Below are 19,489 nucleotides of genomic sequence, written 5' to 3'. Positions count from 1 at the left end.
TCAGATTTGCATTTATTGAACAAGTTCATTCATGTTCATTATTCTTATTAAATACATTAATAAACAAATGTGTTTTTGACATAAAAATGACACAAAAGGAAACTGAATATAATTAAATACTGCTTAACTCAATTATGTAACAGAATCGATGATTATATTTTATATTTCTTCTCATCTGATTAAAAAAATGCATATTGGCCAAATTATGTTATGTAAATTAATAACTGAAAAGTTAATAACAAAATTAATACCCAAACCAAAAACTACAGAAAATGATGAGGACGTTATTACACCTCTAAATTGTCATTAAACCGGACTTTTTATCTTAACACTTCTTTATAATTCTCTTAAATATCAGAGCTTTACAACATAAAACATGTATATTTATAGATGGATGTAACAATCCATCATTATACGTTACGTAAACAGACTATTTCAAGCCGAATTATTCCAAAAGTCCGTGTTGACTCTTCTCAGTCTTTCACGCTGCTGTTACGTGCGCGCTTCCGACGCCAAAGGCTTATGGCGATGACGTCACAAAAGTGGGCGTAAATGAGACGGTATTCAGGAAGTAATGCGGAACTAAAAAACTTTTTTGGAACCATGCGCCAATGAGCAGCTCCATAGGCTTCAATGGCGGCCATCTTGGCTTCCGGGGGCTTGGCCAAAACGCCTGGTTCAATACGGCCATCACTTTGCGTTTCTCTTCGCTCCAGCGTTGAATAAAAACGTGCACCATTTTACAGAGACACGTGTGGCTGTTTTGACTGGGACCCTCATGACAACTTCTGCAGTTTCACGAGGCTGAAACACGTAACGTAGTTAAATGAGTGATTTCGGCAAGACGTCAGGAGAGCGGGGAGACTCCAAAATGGCGACCCCCTATGTCACGGATGATTCGGGTAAATCTCAGCATGTGGCAGTCTTTGTGCAAACTGCAGCTTCAGGCGATATAGCTAATGTAACACACGAATGTAGCAATTATAATAATTGACCTAATTGATTCTATTACGTGTTCTTAGTAATAGCGGATCTAACTTGGATTTGTTGTGCTAGCTGTTAGCCAACTAGCTCAATAGATTTGTGCTCTTTCTTGTCTAAAATACAGTTGTTACTTCCACTTTTTAGTTTATTTATTATACATCCTGCATACAACGTATTTATTCAAAGTCCAATTAATAATTACTTGTTTCAACATGTCTAATTGTCTAGCGATGACCATTGATGGTCTCGAACGTTTACAAAAATATTTAATAATGTAGATAACATTAAAGCCACACCCCATAACTTTGTGGAGGTGGCATGAAATCTGATTAATTCCATGGAAATGGAAAGTTAAAACCATACTTCTAAACATTCTCCATGGAGATCAGGTTTATGACCTACTGTGGACTATTATAGCCAAAATAACATTACCATGGAGACGAGCAGGAGGAAGCTTTTCCCGGTCGAGCAAAGAAATAGGAGTTTTTCAAAGCAGTAAAGGAAGAGGCATGCTTTTGTTTTAGTTTTTTTTTCTCAAAAGTTACTTGTTAGAGCTTTGAATAGCCTATATCATGCAAAATCGACGTTTAACCTTCTTACAGTACTATTGGTACCTCATGTATGTCTCCTATCCTTTCCCTCGGATGAGCTGACGAACAGGGGCTCACCAGGATAACTCATACTGGTGAGCCCCCGTTCGTCCTTTCCATGGCACGCTTCCCTCTTTCAGTCCATCCTCTAGGAAGCACTCTGTACCTGTAACACAGAGAAACTGCGGCTATTTAGGCTCAGTTAGCTTCAAACACTACTTCTTTTGTTCCAACGCTGCAGCTGCTGCTGACACAGCTTCACGATAGGCTACGCCACTGGTTGAGCGAAGGAGGCAGATCGCTCCTCGCAAGGGTGCGGGTGATTCTCAAACCAAGCCGTCCAGGTTTGTGAGTGGGGTCCAAGATGTGGGTGATATTTTATAACTATTTTTTTATGGGTGTTGCACAACACTTATCAACTATGCCCTTAAGGGAAGACTACGAAACGGGAAAAATAGCATAATATGGGATCTTTTAATACAGAAAGATCATGATATTCAAATATTATATATTTTCTGTATTTCAGGCAAATACATTGCTGCCACTCAGCGTCCTGACGGGAGCTGGAGGAAGCCACGGCGAGTGAAGGATGGATACACTCCTCAGGAAGAAGTCCCAGTGTAAGAGCTGAATTATGTTTGACTGTGAAGCGGGTCACTATGCCAACATTTACAGTGTCATTTGGAGTCAATAGTCATAATTTTTAAGCCCTCTGAAAAACTGAAATTCTTCATTAATTTTGTTTTACACATGCAAACTTTTCAGACCACGTTGTCCCAAATAACTATGTAAAACGCAAATAATTCAGAATTTCCAAATAATATATATATTGTAATCTAGCAACTCCCTGGGATATAATATCTCTTTGGCCCATGGACTTGATTTCGACAGGACAGTGTAGTGTGACGTGAGAATGAGACCAGGGAGTGACATTCAGTACATTGTCGAGATTATTGTCTGTAATTGTCTGTAATGAGCTTTATTTTAAGGGAGTGTCTGCAGAGCCGCGGCACGCGGCCGAAAAAGCCATGTTATGTTTGTGCCGGCCGCACGCTGCGGCTCCTGAAACTGTGCCGCTATTTGACCGCGTTTTAGCGCCGTTTTAGACCGCGCCGGGTTAAGGTTAGGGTTAGGGTTAGCCATGAGGCTATAACAGGCTATAAGGGAAATGCCGCGGTCCCATTTGGCCGCGCCGCGGCTCTCCAGCCACGGCCTTATTTTAAATCAGATTGCCATTGTCAATTAACAGGATTCAAAACCAACAAATTTGCATGCCTAGTTCTTGAGTAATACATTTATTTTACTGTATGACTAAACACGGTATTGTATGTTTTTGTTTGATTATTTCTATAGTCTAGATTAGATGCCAATCAGATATTGTTTATTTGTCTTATTATTTTGACATCTATAATTACTGATAATTCTAAAAATGTATGAATGTTACTTCTGCCATTGCAATATACCATGCATAATATCTGAAACACAACTACAATTTCTTTTTAAGGTATGAAAACAAATATGTGAAGTTCTTCAAGGGTAAACCAGACCTGCCTCCCGGTATGAACCCCAATGATGCCGTTCAGTCAAAAACGCAGCAAAAACCTGACAGTGACGCGTCCAGTCTCTCCAAATCTGCCAAACGTAACATGAAACGCAAAGAGAAACGGAAGCAGCAGCAGCAGCAGACAGGAGGAGAAGAAGAAGAAGAGGAGGAGGAGGAGGAGCAGGTGGATTCAGTTAGTCACTCCGTGGACAACATGACGCTCACTGAAAACGCAGTCTCTCCTCCTGACGAGTCTTCAGCCACATCGGAAAAGGCCAAAAAAGTAAAGAACCTGAAAAAGAAATTGCGTCAAATTGACGATCTGCAGCTCAAAGTGGACTCGGGTGAAATAAAACAACCCTCAAAAGAACAACTGGACAAGCTGGCTCGGGCGCAGGCTTTGAGAGAAGAGATCGAGCAGTTAGAGAAAGAATCGTGAAGCATTTTGCGACGTCCATTTCCTGTGAACTTGCCTCCTCCAGTCCTGTTGTGTAAATATGTAGTTTACATCAGTTCGAGACACTGAAACATACACACTCAACACATTGTGCTATATTGACAGTTCCATCTTAAACTTCGCTACTGGGTCGCTATTCGCTACTGTATACAGATTTCAATGGCATCATTATAATTAAAAAGAATTTTATACAATGTACTAGCACAAAATATTAGTAGTTTCTCTCATAGTATCATTGCAAAAAAATGGAGACCATTATAAAAGTATTCAGGAAATGTTGATGATTTTGTCAGTATTGATACCTGCTCAAATGAAACTACTTTCAGTATTAGTTTTATTGATTGTAGGTACTGTTTTTATGATTTTCTTTGGGGGACAATCCTGTTCCATATCGAAAGGTATAATTGTGTGCTTAAGTGTCGTGCGTAATTTTGGTAAGGAAACAAAAGGTCACTCATCCAGCTTGACCGTGTACTGTGCCAAGATTAATATTTGTGAAGGGCAAATAAATACTCCGCACTTGATTCCAGAAGAGGATAGAGGAGTTTGTATTTGACTTTCACTTATCCGTGCGCATGAGCGACTGCTTAGGAATTAAAGAACTGAGGGGTTGTGGAGGCAAGTATGTGACGCAGCCAACTGGGCGTCTTTGCTGCTAATTGTTACTGTACATTCTACCAGCCTGTTTGTTTCGCATAAAGCAACTTCAACTTTTTGTTTCATTCACCTGGACATGCTTATACATTTCAGCTCTAAAATTGTCTTTAAAGCATCTGTTTGTGTCAGATTGCAATTGTGACGCTAATAATTTCAACACCACTGTAGCCACTAGAGGGTGACAAGCTGCCAGCATTCTGTAAATGAGTCACAGTGTACATCTGGATAAAGTTATTGTGAGACATTTAAAATCACCTATAGCAGAGGATCTGTACAGCGTGGGCAGCACATTTTCTATGATCAACCGACAATTGTGGACAGTTTTAAAAGATTGTCATAAGTTTTTGTTTTTTTCTCTTATCTTGTACTTTCAATTAACCAACCCACTAGTAAAATATCTTTTTAAATGTGTTTCATTGTTGTATTTTATACTCTTGAATGATGATTTACTCTTCTGCAGCTTTTACTAAATGTTGTAGACCAATTATGTGTGAATTAACTTATAACAACATTCCTGTGACTGGAATGTGTGGTTCTGCCCCAGTTTGCAGGTGAAGAGCAGAAACAATATTGCAATATCAAAGATAGTATAACTTCAATAGAATTAATGCATACATAATTTCAAATATATGAAATGCATTTACATTGTGTGAATATCAAAACGTTTATCAAATTGACATTGTGCTCACAGCTGATTGGTCCATATTGCTGGAGCCGTGCATCCAACTTAATTAGACACTTTATAATAATCTTTTGAACCATACAAGACTCTAAGGCTCGTGCAGAAACTTAACATTTTTACAGTGCCTCAAACCCCCTCAAAATATTACAATGAATACTGTGCAGTGACGTTAAGAAGATAATGTACGCAATAGTGTTATAAATATCTTTGTTTTGGATACACAGTATAATTAACACCCTTTGTCTGTTTGTGGGAACGCGTGTGGTTAGTTGTTTTGTCTGTACAGCTGTGAGCATTAAGTAAGAAGTGTGTTATTATTGTACATATTCAAAGACACACCTCTCGACGCCACTTAAATACTCAAATAGTTTTGTTCTTTTTATGGATTGCTTGCAATAACTTTCTTTTTTTCTAAATGCATGCAATATAATGATCTTAGTCCTAGTTTAGTCCCAATTTTGATGTGAACGCACATGATGCAGGACTGCACCAAGACCTGAGTGAGGAATAAACCAGATCTAAACCAAGATCTAAACCCAGATCTAAACCCAGATCCAAACCCAGATCTAAACCCAGATCTAAACCAAGATCTAAACCCAGATCTAAACCCAGATCCAAACCCAGATCTAAACCCAGATCTAAACCCAGATCCAAACCCAGATCTAAACCCAGATCTAAACCAAGATCTAAACCCAGATCTAAACCCAGATCCAAACCCAGATCTAAACCCAGATCCAAACCCAGATCTAAACCCAGATCCAAACCAAGATCTAAACCCAGATCTAAACCCAGATCTAAACCCAGATCCAAACCAAAATCCAAACCCAGATCTAATCCCAGATCTAATCCCAGATCTAAACCCAGATCTAAATCCAGATCTAAATCCAAATCTAAACCCAGGCCTAAACTTGGCCAAAAATAACCAGGATCAAGAGCAAACTTTTTGATCATCAGTTCTAGTTGAGTCTAAATGTTTGAACCAACTGAACAAAGCAGATGCACAATATGTAACATTTTGCCTCAATGGAATTAAACTCATCTACTTTACTTTTATTCAATTTCAGGTGCTTGAAAGAAAGGAAAAAATATGATAATCTTGACTAATCTTGATTATTTAGGGCACAATATAATCATAAAGATAAAATATATAATAATCTTGAAATTTTTGGATGAAAAATTTATTATTTTTGTTATTCAACTTCAAAGTAAATTTTATCTCTGTTTTTGGTTCAATTAAAATAAATAAAATTAAGTCCTTTCTGCTCTACCTTTACACAAAAACGTAAACCTGAATGTATTTATGTCAAATGAATCATTCAGAAAGTTATATTTCATGAAGCAGGCCACGCATTGAGGAGCGGTAACGTGTTAAGAAAATATCAAGGAAAGAAAATGTGGGATTTTATTGTCATTTTGGTCGTGATGTTAATAATCTGACCTGTAACTTTGCCTGGTGGCACTGGTCTCCATGGAGATAGACATTCCAGGCAAACACCATCCACCAGAAAAAGTTACATAGTGCACCTTTAAAAACAGGACTAACACAACACGACAAACCTGAATATATACTTCCTGACTGTAGGTTTAGACTACATAGACAAACTCTCACTTATAGAATGATATATTACTTTTCACGGTGACTATTCTTGGGCATTTTTGTTTGAGTGAAGAGAACTATTGTGTTGTAAGTGAATGAATTACGACTTGGTTTGTCAGAGACGACACTTGGCATTCTTTTTAAGGGTTCAGCGGTTTAGTGTCTGGCCCCATCTGTATAAAACCTGCCTCCTGTGAACTACACGCGTAACAACAAGACGAGAAGAGCTAATAACGGACCACAAACAGGACACTTCTCTCCCACAAATGAAATAACGTTCAGCTCTTGAAACAGAAACTGAGTCTGTGGATTTAGACACTGTTCATGAATATGGGACGCACACGATTGGAGTTACTGGGACTTGTCATTTTATTACAACCGGTGTTAACCTTTGCCGTGAGAAGAGAAGAAGCAATTGTAAGAGATTAAAAGTCAAACTTGTGCATGCTTGCTTTACATTTTGCTTTGCACACATTTATTCACATTTTTACCTCTCAAGTTAACTGTCTTTGCTCTGTTTTCTTCTATCTTTCAGGCGTACTTGCATAGATATGGATACCTCCACAGTCCACTGAGCACCAAACGTCCAAACTACAGACCTGAGGAGTTGGCAGATGCAATAAGGTGAGCTGGTATTGTCATTGTCTGTGTGGTATGGTGCTTTGAGCTTTATAACCTGAGTTGACAAGTGTTTTTCAGGACATTTCAGAAGGTCACAAAGCTCCCAGTCACAGGCAGGTTTGACGCAGCCACAGTGAGAATGATGGACAAACCTCGCTGTGGTTTGGAGGACGCCTTTAACGACAGGGTTCTCAACTATCGCATCTTGGGTGAGTTGAGCTGCTTTTCAACTCACCAAAAACTGTAGTAATAAGGTCAATATTTCAACACACATTCAATTATGCTTAGAGTAAAAGTCAAACCTTTCCTCAGTACTAATGTTATTGTCACCATTCTTCTATTTGAGTCATACTATTTGGAAGTAATGACAGCAGTGTATATTTTGGGGCTGTTCTACCTTCCTCAATGCACTAATATATTGTACTGTATATAAGCTGCACATATTACTCTACAAACAGGTAAATGGAAGAAGAAGATGTTGACCTATCACATCTATAACTTCGCCTCTGACCTGGGCCAGGAGCAGACGCGCTCGTCCATCCAAAGTGCTTTCAGATACTGGAGTGAGGTGTCGCCTTTAGGCTTCAGAGAGCTCCACTCAGGGAAAGCAGACATCCAAATCTCTTTTCACAAGAAGGAAACGTCCTGCCCGGTTCCCTTCGATGGCAGAGGTAAGAGACACGTCCTGGTGATAGTTGGAGTGTGAGTGAACAGTTAAAGGTTGTGTAATGATTAGGCTTTTTAAACTACTTAGACATCTTTACTTTGGTTTGTCTCATGTTACATGTTTGTGTTTACCAGGACAATAAAGTACCTAAATATTGCACATGTATGTAATGTGTAGACTCTTCTCTACTTTCTAATGTCATACTGAAGGGAAGCAGTTCAAATGAGGCTAAAGACATTAGCTGCAATGTTCAAGGTCATCTGAGCAGTTTGAGTGCTGTTATGGGAGGCGTGGCAAAAATTAGAGGACTTCTTTCTGGATTCCCACCTAATGATGTCACAAGGTGGAACAGAGAGTTTGGCTGACTTGGCTCTTTTGTACTTAGAGTTCTGGCAGCTCTGACTGAACGTCTCTGGTCTCCAGGCCATGTTTTAGCCCACGCTGACGCCCCAGAGTCTGGACTCATTCACTTTGATGCAGACGAGCTGTGGACCGAGGGGCGGAGCTACGGCTCAAACCTGAGGATTGTGGCGGCGCATGAGATCGGCCACGCCCTTGGCCTGGGACACTCACAGTACTACAGCGCCATCATGGGGCCAGTGTACAGCGGCTACCGCTCCAACTTTAAGCTCCACCCAGACGACATCCAGGGAATACAATATTTATATGGTACAAATATGTTTCAGTGTTTTAGTTTGAAGTAAAAGAACTTTCAGGCCAGATCGTGGTGGAATCACCTCAGATACATCCTGTTTGAGCTCATAAACATTATAGTTGTGTCCTTGCTCTTCCCTCACCTGTTCCTCTCAATGTATAGGAGCAGCGACTCTACTCCGAGCTCCTACAGAGTCAGGGCTGGCCCGCAGTACGTACGAACCATTGCTTAGGGCCACAGCCTTAATGGGGCCACATACACTGAGGATCTGTGTCCAGAAGAGAATAGATACAAACCACAATCAGTCAAACGTGTTAACAGAAAAGTAAAGTGATGGCTTTTTTCATTAGTGAAAAACAGATGTCAAGATCTATCTATGTAGCTTATTCAAATAATGTGGATAAATATGACATGTAAAATGCACCAGAATATCTGAAATGATACAGGGTTTATTAAACTTTTCTCATGGAAGAGCCACTAAACCCCCTTTACTTATGAGTATTAATCATTTTAAAACAAACATGTAAATGCTGATAAATATATGGCCCACTTCTCACTGTTTCTTCCCTGTCCACCTTAAATCACCAAATGCCTAGATGTCTAAGTATTATCTGTTGTTTTCAGGGAAGCCTCGGTCCTCAAACCCCGTCCAAGCCGCTCCTGCAGGAGGAAGAGCTTCTGACCTCTGCAAAGTCAAACTGGATGCCGTCATGTTAGGTACCGGGGTTAATAATTAGAAGAGTAAAGACATGATTTACATACTTTTATATCCGTCACAGGTCCAAAGGAGCAGACATATCTCTTCAGTGGTCCGTTTGTGTGGACCAGGACTGATTCAGTCTCCAGGCCGGTCCCGGTCTCTGCTCTGTGGAAGGAGCTGCCCGGGAGCCTGAGTGCAGCGGTCCACTCCCCACGCACCGGAAAGTCCTACTTCATCAAAGGTCTGTTCAGCTCATACGCCAAAGTTACAATTTAGAGTAAAGTAGTGATTGTGTCAAGAAACATTCACATTATGTTGTTATTATATTGTTGTATCATCTAAACACACACATCTGCAGTTAGTTTGAAATGAAACTTTGGTGACTGTAGGTCTGATAGTTAATTGTGATGAAACATGTTAATATCACTCTAATGCACGCTCACAGGAGACAGGGTGTGGAGATACTCTGGCTTCAAACTCGACCACGGTTTTCCCAGACGCCTGAGCAACATCCCGGCCGACATCGACTCTGCTTTTTACTCAAATAAAAACAAGAAGCTGGTATTTTTAAAGGTAATAACGCAGCAATAACAAAAGCTATTCTCTCGGCAGCATAATATACAATGTGATGTGATATTTTGTGGCTCACTTTCCGTTGATGTGTGTCAAAATATTACATTTTAAAATTTGCTTAGTGGGCGGAGCGTTTGCCCAGTGGGTGGCTGGAAAAAATTGGATAACCAAAATATTAGATCTGATTTTTAATGTGTGTTTACATGCATAAGAGAAATCATGTCAGTTAATAAGTGCATTTTTAAAAATCAGATTATTATTTCTGTGATCCATCGGATGATTGAAATGTCACGTAAACAGTGCCATATGATGAAAGAGAGAAAGATAATCTGATTTATACGATTGTTGAGTCATGTGCATAGAAAAGAGAAAAAAGGTTACATTAATGTGACATAGACAAAAATGAAAGAGAAAATGTTTAGGGTTGAAAGATTCTAGTTATCTTGCTTTTCCTTGCCATGTATTTGGACATAACATCTGATTTGCCAATTATAGTATAGTTACTCTACTCTTACTATAACTCTAAGAAACTATTTATTAATGTATGTTGTCAGAAATATAAAAGCAGGAATTGCTTCAAGTCCATTACTCAAGTATTTCAACCCCCTCTGCTTGTCACAGCGGTCTGGATATTGGCAATGGGACGAGTTTAAACCAGGACATTTCAAGTCTTTCCCTCTGCCGATCAGTCAGCTGTTTAAGGGCGCGCCCAGTGACACAGACGCTGCAGTGACGTGGACCGACGACAACGTTTACCTGTTCAAAGGGTCGCAGTTTTGGAGAGGTGACCCTGACAAGCAGAAGGTCAAAAGCTCTCCTGCAAGTACTGCCTCACGCTGGCTGCAATGTGACGACTGAGCCACCAGAGGGAAACAAAAGGCCTTATTCCACACATGCCAAAAAAGGGTTTGTGTAGTTGTGTTTTTGAGTCAAGGCCTTTTTTAATTACAACTCATTCATTTTAAATACGTTTTAATGTCATTATTTATGCTTTTATTTTTTGTCTTGTTATTACAGTGTGATTTTATTCTGTTTTTACTATTGTGAAGCACTTTGAGTTACTTTTGTATGAACTGTGATCTACAAATAAACGTTGATTGATTGATTCCATAATTTACAAATCAGATCCTTTATTTTGTATTATTGATTAAGAAATTAATCATAATCCTTTACTGGTTTGAAAAAGCATCTACAATCCCAACTGAACCTGCTTTAACCTGCAGATAGATTTCACAGGTTGCTCTCGTAGCACTGATTCATGACTCGCTGCTTGATTTAGTCGTAGGATCTGGCAACCCAACTGAGAAAGTCATGTGAGTCACATTCTGCTCTCTGATTCGGAACCAAAACACCAAATTACAATATAAACAATGTCCAGTGTTATTGTAAGTATCTGGGGTCACAATTTGGTCAAATTTATGAAATTATCAATTTCATCAAAATCTCATATATGCGGTTCCTTTAAGCCAGGGGCGGGCAATCCTTTTCTTCGGAGGGCCACAGGGATTTGACAGGTTGTGGAGGGCCAGAAGGGAAGGGAGGAGTCATTTAATTCAATTTGGTTCATTCAGGAGCCATAATTATTTATTTTCCTTTTTCTTTATGGCTATATTTTTAAATCCTCAAACAGTGTTGCCCTTGCTTAAAGAACAAAAACATGATCACTCTAATTGAGGGTGATTATTAGACCTGAACCCAGCACTCAAGTGTCTAAAAATAATATAACTTTTGCCCATTTGATACTTAACCCTCAGATAATGAATGTCCAAGACCGGCAATACAATCAGAAAATATGGTAATCATTGATAATTGAGTAATTAAGCAATAATATGTAATAAAATATATTACGCAATATGTGATTGCACTGCATTTTCTTCTGTTAAATCAGACACATCTCAGGCAAAGGTGCACAAGTTAACATCAAATGTGCAAAAATATTAAACAAAAATCCTGAATAGAGTCTGCCATGTTTGACTGGTGAAGATGATTGTTTGAAGTTTTGAGGCTGACCTTTGCTCTGTTTGCTCTGACACTCCCTTGCCTTTGCTTTTACATTTATTAAAAATTCATAGTGACACAAGCACTCTGGTGATTTGAAGTAACTCCCAGAGATACTTCAAATATACCTGAGTAAACACTGTCCAATGGAGAAATACCAACACTGAAAAGGCTCAAGTGCCGAGATGATTTGTGACTATTGGTCATTGGCCTGGTAAATAATGTCTCTTAATCCATTTCAATAGATAATAAATACATCTCAATGTATTAATTTTCATTTAGTCTCAAAATGTAAAGCATCAATTTGGATATTCAATACAAGAAAGCCATAAATTGATTAGGAAGTAATAAAGGTAACTTAGTTTATTCTTGTGATATCTCATTATTTGAATTATCTAAGGAGCAGATATGACTTTAAAACAGGAACATTGAAATGAAAAATGGACATGGTTTGTCCTGACTCGGCACAAAAAGGAAGAGTGTCAATACAGGGGGGTTCCATTGGCCCAAAAATCTCCTAAAAGTTAGAATGTCTCCTCCTACAGCACAAAGTTTCCAAAATCCACATAGATTATGTAAAGGAGGATTTTTTGTCCTGTTGACTGATTAAAGCTTTTGCTGTAGATGCCGTATTCGTCCATATTATAGTCTGTTCAGTAATTGGACTCAGACAGCAAACACCGGTGAGCAGGCGGTCAGAGGAACCATGGAGCCTGTCTCGAAGTCGAAGTCGATGAGAGTGTGAGTGATGGTGCTGACGCTGCTGCAGGACGAGCTGGTTCCCATGCGCCGCTCCTGAAGGCTCTGGATGTAACTCTGAGAAGAGATCAGAATAATGAGACTGAGAGGAAATCTAACACGCCTATTTAGACTTGGAGATTTGGATATGTATTTGCATGTATATATACAGATGGAGGAGTGGCTACAGCGGATTGCAGGAAAAACATCACAAATCTCAGTCCAGAAAATGTATAGGAACAGCAAAGAAAGTGCACAAAAGCCTAAAGTCCCCTGCAGAGGGTGAGAAGGGAAGTGGAGGAAAAGGCCCCAGCTGCGGTGGAACGTTCACAACAAAATGCTTTTCACTCTGAAGGCAATTTAAAGGCATTAAAGCATGCACTTAACTAATATATAACAAGTGATGTCAAGTTACATGTCAGATCTGTGGAGAGGCGACCCCACAGATACAGGAGTGCACATAACGTAAACATTGTAAACATTTTCAAAAATATCTCATATGTCCTTTATGTCCTTTATGTCCTTTTACGTTTACAGTCTTGATTGTAAAGGAGTGTGAATAAATGTGACTGACCGGAGCCAGCACGTCGCTCGCGTAGCGTTTGAGCGGCAGCGGTCGTCTCTTGCGATGAGGTCGTCTTCCCCCCTGCACAAAGTGTCTGTGCTTCAGGACGTGTTCCTTCTTTTTCTTTTGATGAGCTGGACACACAATACATTTTGTCAAGAACAAAACAATACACTCCAATGTCCAGAGTACTTCACATTTTACATCCACGGCAGTATTGTATTGTACAGCAAATATAAATAGAAAAAGTCAAAGTAATCCAGCCCCATGTTCTGAGCTTCAAACCTCCACTGCGGTCAGCAAACGGCACACGTGCAGTCCGTGCCTCAACGGACTTACTGAGAATAAAATAATATCTGCTTTTTTGAGTGAGTGACAATCTGAGAATCCAAATAAGTAGCTGTTCTTCCTTATGTATGAGTGGGAGGGATAAAATACTCTTAATGCCACACACATGAACATTTTATTTCACCATTATTATTAGTATTATCTTGTATTATTATTAGTAGTAGTAGTATTATCTTGTCTAATGCTAGCTGTTTTTTATTTTTATCTTTATTTATTTTTCCCCTCCATTCCTTATTAGGAAATGAGAGGTTTTGTCTATAGGAGTTTTTGTTTATAAGAGTTTTGTTTCCTTCCTATAACTTCCTATAAGTGATCTGTTCTTTTCCTCTGTATCTACCTGCGTTGCAACAATGGAATTTCCCCATGTGTGGACAATAAAAGATTATCTTATCTTATTATCTTATCTTATTAAAGCAATAACACCTCAATGCAAACAAAGAAAATGTGCAACTTTAAAGATGCATGAACAACAGAAAACAACACCAGGTCATTTGTACAATCACTGGCATTATTAAAAATTCAAAAAGGTTGATTGAGCTGATTATTTCTCTTTTTATTGTTGTGACTCACCCTCTTTTTGTAACAACTCCCTCGCGGTCCACCTCCACTGCACCAGACCCCCGACCAGACTGAGCAGAGGCCATATTCCAGCGACAGCCCAGTCAAACCAGCACAGAGGTCGACCCACGCCATGACGGAGGAGGCCGTACACCTGCTCGGGCATCGCAAACGTTCCAATGACATAATCCAAGCAGAGCATGACAGTCACCGCCCCGTAGACACAGGTGTAGAGGACCATGAACAGTTTGTGCCACAGGAGCGTGAAAACCGCGGTGATGATTCCCAAAGCCAACATCGACCCAACAGGGACCCATTCCGAAGAGAGCACCCAAAACTGTCCCGCCGGAACGAGAAGGGCGAGGCAGGTCAGGGCGCCCAGCTGGAGCCCGCTCAGTATGTATCCGACGGCAGAGACGAGCATGGCGACGAGGCCGCAGAGGACGCCCACGCCCAAGCCGATGCCCGCCCTCGTCTCCAGGCTCAGGTGGGAGTCCAGAGCAGGTTCTTTGTGGTACAGAAGGAGCACCGCGGCCGAGCCAAACAGGAAGCCCGAGAAGAACAGGACCACCTTCAGACAGCGGTATCCTGCAGAGAGAATGGACGGAGTGGTCGAGATCTGAAGGCGAGACTTTTTGCTCTCTCGACAAAAGTGTCCAATCTGCTCCTCATCGTTTGTTATTTTCTTTCACTGAGTTCACTTTATCTATGGATTTCTCTGGGACATTGTCACTTCAAAGGCCGATTTCTCCAAGTGCAGTTGTCTTCCACAGAGACATAAAGATCAGCCCGTAAAGTAGCTCGGAACGTAATAATCTACTGTCATTCGATTCAGCAAGTCTTTTGGCAGATCTAGTTTACTCAAAAACAAAATAAGAAATTCCCTCTGTAAGTTTTTAGTTGCTAATATGTGTACAAAATGAAGCGAGTGTTTAAACCTGACTCTGTCCATTTTTCACATTTGTATGTCCCAAATATGTACAGTTTTGCCTTATTTGTATTTGAAATCATGACTTCTTACATTTATGTGCGTAAACTACAGGAACATTTTTAAATTGATGTCTTTTTTCTCCTGTAGTGTCTTGCCTTAAAGGTGCTCTACCGTATGTAACCTTTCTAATGGCCACCTGATTGTCTCCATGGAGATGTTGCTGCTTTGCTTGGAATGTTCCATTGTTTGGCTTTACACTTCTCTGTCTCATTCAATTGCAGGCGTGCGTTGAAAAATACCCATAAAAACATGCATTTTTAGTCGAGCGATGTCGCCTCTCCACTGATCTTAGATTAGATTAGCCTTTGTCGTCCCCGTAGGGAAATTTGTCCTCCGCATTTGATTCATCCTTCATCGCTGCTGGAGCGAGCTGTCAGGAGCGAGCTGTCAGGAGCAGCGCCGGGGACTAGATCCAGATCTACTGCTCAGCTTGGTCAGGACTGTAGACTGTAACCGCTGCCTGGAGGAAACACGGGGAGAAACATGCAAACTGTGCACAAAACCTAGAACAATTTTCAATATGTTTAATGCTTTTTTTTGGGTTAATTTATTTGCCATTTACAGTTAAAACTACATTGGAAAGACATTTACAAACAAGCCCAATGTGCACAACAAGACATGAAAAACAACCAGACAAACAAACACGTACCATGAAAAATGTACACAGTGGAAGTAAGCAGGCTAAAAGGATCAATTACTGTCATAATAATAAAACCAAGTAAAGTGCTGGATCCTAAAAGTGAATGTGCTCAAGCTAGTGATGAAGGGTTTGTGGAATTCCAACACAATGACATCTACATGACAAGAAGCGGAACCCTCCACCAGAAGAACTGCACCGTGAAGTATCTTAAGGTTCACATAAACTGTGACTAAACCAGGACTAGAACTGGACCTTTCTTTGTTCATTAAACGTCGTATGTTTTGCCTTCAGCTCTTTGGGCAGCAGTGTAAATACAGTGAGACAGAAGACTAAATAAACCTGACTTTAAATGGACCTTTACCTGGACTTGGGCCTCTAATGTAATGAAATTAAAACAGGTAATTAAATGGATTTCAGTATTTTCCATGGACCTTTATGTAGTAAGAAGGAGACCATGGAATAACTTGCTGCTCAAATTGATCAGGTGAATCATTTTATTTGCAAAGTCTATTTACAAAACACCATTGATACATAAAACACAATTAGAACATTTCATCTATAGTCTTTGCTCAGATTTGTCAAAGGTTTAAACTTCACAGGGACAAGTCCACATGACACATTATAGTGGTATATTATGGTGTTAGGAGCTTGTTACTCATTAATATTCTTTCATTAACATGTGCATGTCCATTTGTTGTTTTTTCCTAAAAGTACAAATGAGTAACTTTGGGCTGAAGTTGTCTCTGGACGTTGACACCGGCGCACATGTGTTTGCTTCGTCGTCACATGTTTTCTGCTTGTGCACGGGTCAAACTCTTAAACCAGTGTTGCCATTTTCAACCCTGAAGTCACAAAAAAACTCTTTAAAAAGGCGTGCGGTCTATACAGGTCATTTTAGACACGGATTCATTGAATGTTCATGATAAAAGTGGGCGATTCAGAGCGCATGATTTTGTTAAATGTAGTAAATCCTTAGCATTAAGTCATTTGTAATGCAATCTCTCAAAGACGTCACCGGTAACAGGTGGTGCTAAACGCTGCCTTCAATTCACATATGTCAGATTCTATGCCATCTGCCAGCTCCACCTGCCAGCTCCACCTGCCAGCTCCACCTGCCAGATCCTGCTTCTGATCCAGCTCCTTCTCTAGCTCCTTCTCTAGCTCCTGCTCCAGCTCCAGCTTCTACTCCAGCTCCTGCTCCTTCTCTAGCTCCTGCTCCTTCTCTAGCTCCTGCTCCAGTTCCAGCTCCTGCTCCAGTTCCAGCTCCAGCTTATACTCCAGCTCCTGCTCCTTCTCTAGCTCCTGCTCCAGCTCCTTCTCTAGCTCCTTCTCTAGCTCCATCTCTACCTCCTTATCTAGCTCCTGATCCAGCTCCAGCTCCAATTCCTGCTCCAGCTCCAGCTCCTACTCTAGCTCCTGCTCCATCTGCCTGCTCTAGCTCCTTCTCTAGCTCCTTCTCTAGCTCCTTATCCAGCTCCTGCTCCAGCTCCTTCTCCATCTCCTGCTCCTGCTCCTGCTCCAGCTCCATCTGCTGCTCCAGTTCAAGCCTTATTGGCCTAAACCCTGGCACCCTCTGGGCACCTGCAGGGTCAGCACCAGATGAGCTAATGAGGTCGTCAGGTGGAGTGAGGACTAATCATAATGGGTTTTTAGGCACATCCCTGATAAAAAAAAAAAGTCTGGCAGTGTTTTTAGACAACATGAATGTAGCAGCAAACCTTTTCTTCTTTCAGTGTAATTATTTGAACAAATGACGCAAACTCTATACGGTTTGTAAATGTGGCATGTGAGAATTACTGAGGCTGGTTGGAGAAGCCAATGACACGGATGGACAGCTTTGTTTTTGTCAATCTAGACCAGAGCAGACGTGGCTTTGAAGTAGTGTGTGAGAAGTAAATGAATAATGCACAGAATGTAAAGAGTTGTTTGAGCATTTGGCAAAACCTTTAGACTCGTGCATCATTATAATGAAACAAACATAATCATAACTTGCTGAGGTAAATAACACAGATTTATTAAGGTGTACGTACCAAAAAAGCAGTAGATGAGTCCAAAGGAGAGACACACGGAGCAGACGATGGAGGGAACAACTTCATACATGATGTTGATCTGCAGCGTGCACGAGTCCTCCTCAGCCAGGCCCAGCGCAGGCTCCACGGTCACAAACTGAGGAGTGACCACGGCCATTTTGGGAGGCTTATGAGTCTTTACTGAACATGCATTTGTGTGTTTCCCCTTTGTTCATTCACACAGTATGAAGTTCCTGTGTGAGAGGAAGCCGGCGTGTTTCCTCTGCACCTGCACCAAACAAGGAGAGTGGAGTTATCTCGAGGCTCATCTCTGCTTCTGTTATCAAAGGCTCAAAAGCAAATATAATAGTGGATCAGTTCTTTTTGCACATTCTCACTTAAGCATTGAAACACTTTAAGCACTACAGGCTTTGACATGGATTTGACACGTAAATCAGGAAAAAACAAATATTACCCTAAAATCTAGCTTGAAACTGTTCAAATTAAACATTGACCCTAAATAATTACAATATGTCAAACAATTTAGATTTAAGCTGGTCTGTTTAAAATATATACATTCAATATTTGGATGGAAACAGTGACATCAAACATTAATATAAGCTCAACATTTCTATTTTTGGAATAAAAGCTCTGCAAAGCAAAACAACCTAAACTAGTTACTTCCCAAATTCAAGTATTTAAAAAGTAAATGAAAGTGTCATGGTTTTGGGTTTTTTTACACTTTTTTATTGCATTGTTTTCCTAGTTCTTTTGTTCAAACAGGAAACAGACGAGGAAGTGACCCTACAGCTCGAGTGCTTGTCCTTAAGGACATCTGGACACACTGTTTCCACTCAATGAGCCGTGACATTGAGGGAAAAAATAAAAAAGTCGCAATTATCAACAAAATATTAGTTTTTTCAATACAAACCATTAAAATTCAGGCTCACGTGCCTCTCTTCCATCGCCTCGTGTCCAAGAGCTGCTAACGTGACGAGCTTAAGCCGTTCACACAGATCGGTAACGTAAGTGGTTTTAGGAGATTAGCTCTGGCAGAAGTTGATCCCGTCGCTTTGACTACACAGCACTGTCCCCGCACGTGTTGTTCCCGTACACATTCCACAGGTCCTCCTTCTTCACACATCTATAGTATGAATAATTCTGTCTCATCTCATGTGTAAAAATGTGAAGGCCCATTGCACAAGCAGAGGTGGGAAAAGTACTCAGTTACATTTACTTCAGCAACTTTTGTGTAACGTAATATTTCTGTCCTTCAATTCCATTCACTTCGGAAATCAGAAGTTATGTCCAGTTCTGTTTGAGTAATGGCTTTCTTAAAAGCTTTTTTCCTCTAACTTCAGTAACTTCTTGGGTTACATTTAATATTAGTGACCTTATTCTTACTTGAGTACATAGTTTTGCTACCTCTCTTAAAGAGACATATTCTTAAGACTAAATTGAAGTTATTCTGTCGCTCTCCTCAACCATCCACACCGACATATGTTTATTTTACTGTTACAATGACCAATATTCTACTTTTACCTCTTCTGCTGCTATATTTATTATGAACAGCCACAACCAAATGACTCCAGTGAGTGTTAAATAACAGCCTTATCTTGGTCATAAATATCATAGACATTACATATATATAAATAACCTTACATATATATATAAATAACCTTACCCGAGAGAGGCATTTCTGGAGCTGTGGCTGATGTAAATTTTGTCCTGCAGTGCTTCCTCAGAGCTGTGGCTCAGCCTGATCTCTCTCTCTCTCTGTGTGTGTGTGTGTGTGTGTGTGTGTGTGTGTACACTCCTGAACAGACACCAGAGGCACTGCTCTCTGCTGAAGTCCAGGACCAAACCAGAGTCCACCTCCAAACACCAGAGCGACACTCAACTTGATACAGACTTTC

General features: G+C 40.3%; 3 protein-coding genes across 3 annotated transcripts; 2 read left to right on the top strand and 1 right to left on the bottom strand.

The window, feature by feature from the left end:
- Positions 1 to 663: 663 nt before the first annotated feature.
- pym1 (PYM homolog 1, exon junction complex associated factor) lies at positions 664 to 4,594 on the top strand. The gene is made up of 3 exons (XM_072449190.1): positions 664 to 902; positions 2,101 to 2,194; positions 3,079 to 4,594. The coding sequence occupies exons 1-3, from the start codon at positions 827 to 829 to the stop codon at positions 3,554 to 3,556; spliced, it is 648 nt and encodes a 215-aa protein (XP_072305291.1). The 5' UTR covers positions 664 to 826; the 3' UTR covers positions 3,557 to 4,594.
- Positions 4,595 to 6,737: 2,143 nt separating this feature from the next.
- LOC140362407 (matrix metalloproteinase-19-like) lies at positions 6,738 to 10,599 on the top strand. Its single transcript, XM_072448513.1, has 9 exons — positions 6,738 to 6,927; positions 7,046 to 7,134; positions 7,210 to 7,340; positions 7,590 to 7,802; positions 8,222 to 8,467; positions 9,078 to 9,170; positions 9,233 to 9,394; positions 9,599 to 9,726; positions 10,348 to 10,599. Exons 1-9 carry the CDS (start codon positions 6,835 to 6,837, stop codon positions 10,582 to 10,584), a joined length of 1,392 nt encoding a protein of 463 aa, XP_072304614.1. The 5' UTR covers positions 6,738 to 6,834; the 3' UTR covers positions 10,585 to 10,599.
- A 1,713-nt stretch (positions 10,600 to 12,312) lies between these two features.
- Positions 12,313 to 19,339, bottom strand: LOC140362906 (transmembrane protein 198-like). Its single transcript, XM_072449193.1, has 5 exons — positions 19,258 to 19,339; positions 17,595 to 17,862; positions 13,946 to 14,521; positions 13,037 to 13,161; positions 12,313 to 12,540 (listed from the first exon to the last, which is right to left on the bottom strand). Exons 2-5 carry the CDS (start codon positions 17,749 to 17,751, stop codon positions 12,391 to 12,393), a joined length of 1,008 nt encoding a protein of 335 aa, XP_072305294.1. The 5' UTR covers positions 17,752 to 17,862; positions 19,258 to 19,339; the 3' UTR covers positions 12,313 to 12,390.
- Positions 19,340 to 19,489: the final 150 nt, after the last annotated feature.

The sequence above is a fragment of the Eucyclogobius newberryi genome, unplaced genomic scaffold (assembly GCF_026437365.1).
Source record: "Eucyclogobius newberryi isolate DKJ021-1_F unplaced genomic scaffold, fEucNew1.0.hap1 SCAF_17, whole genome shotgun sequence".
Classification (NCBI taxonomy): Eukaryota; Metazoa; Chordata; class Actinopteri; order Gobiiformes; family Gobiidae; genus Eucyclogobius; species Eucyclogobius newberryi.
The sequence above is the reverse complement of the archived record's forward strand: the minus strand, read 5'-3'. Positions and strand labels throughout refer to the sequence as shown.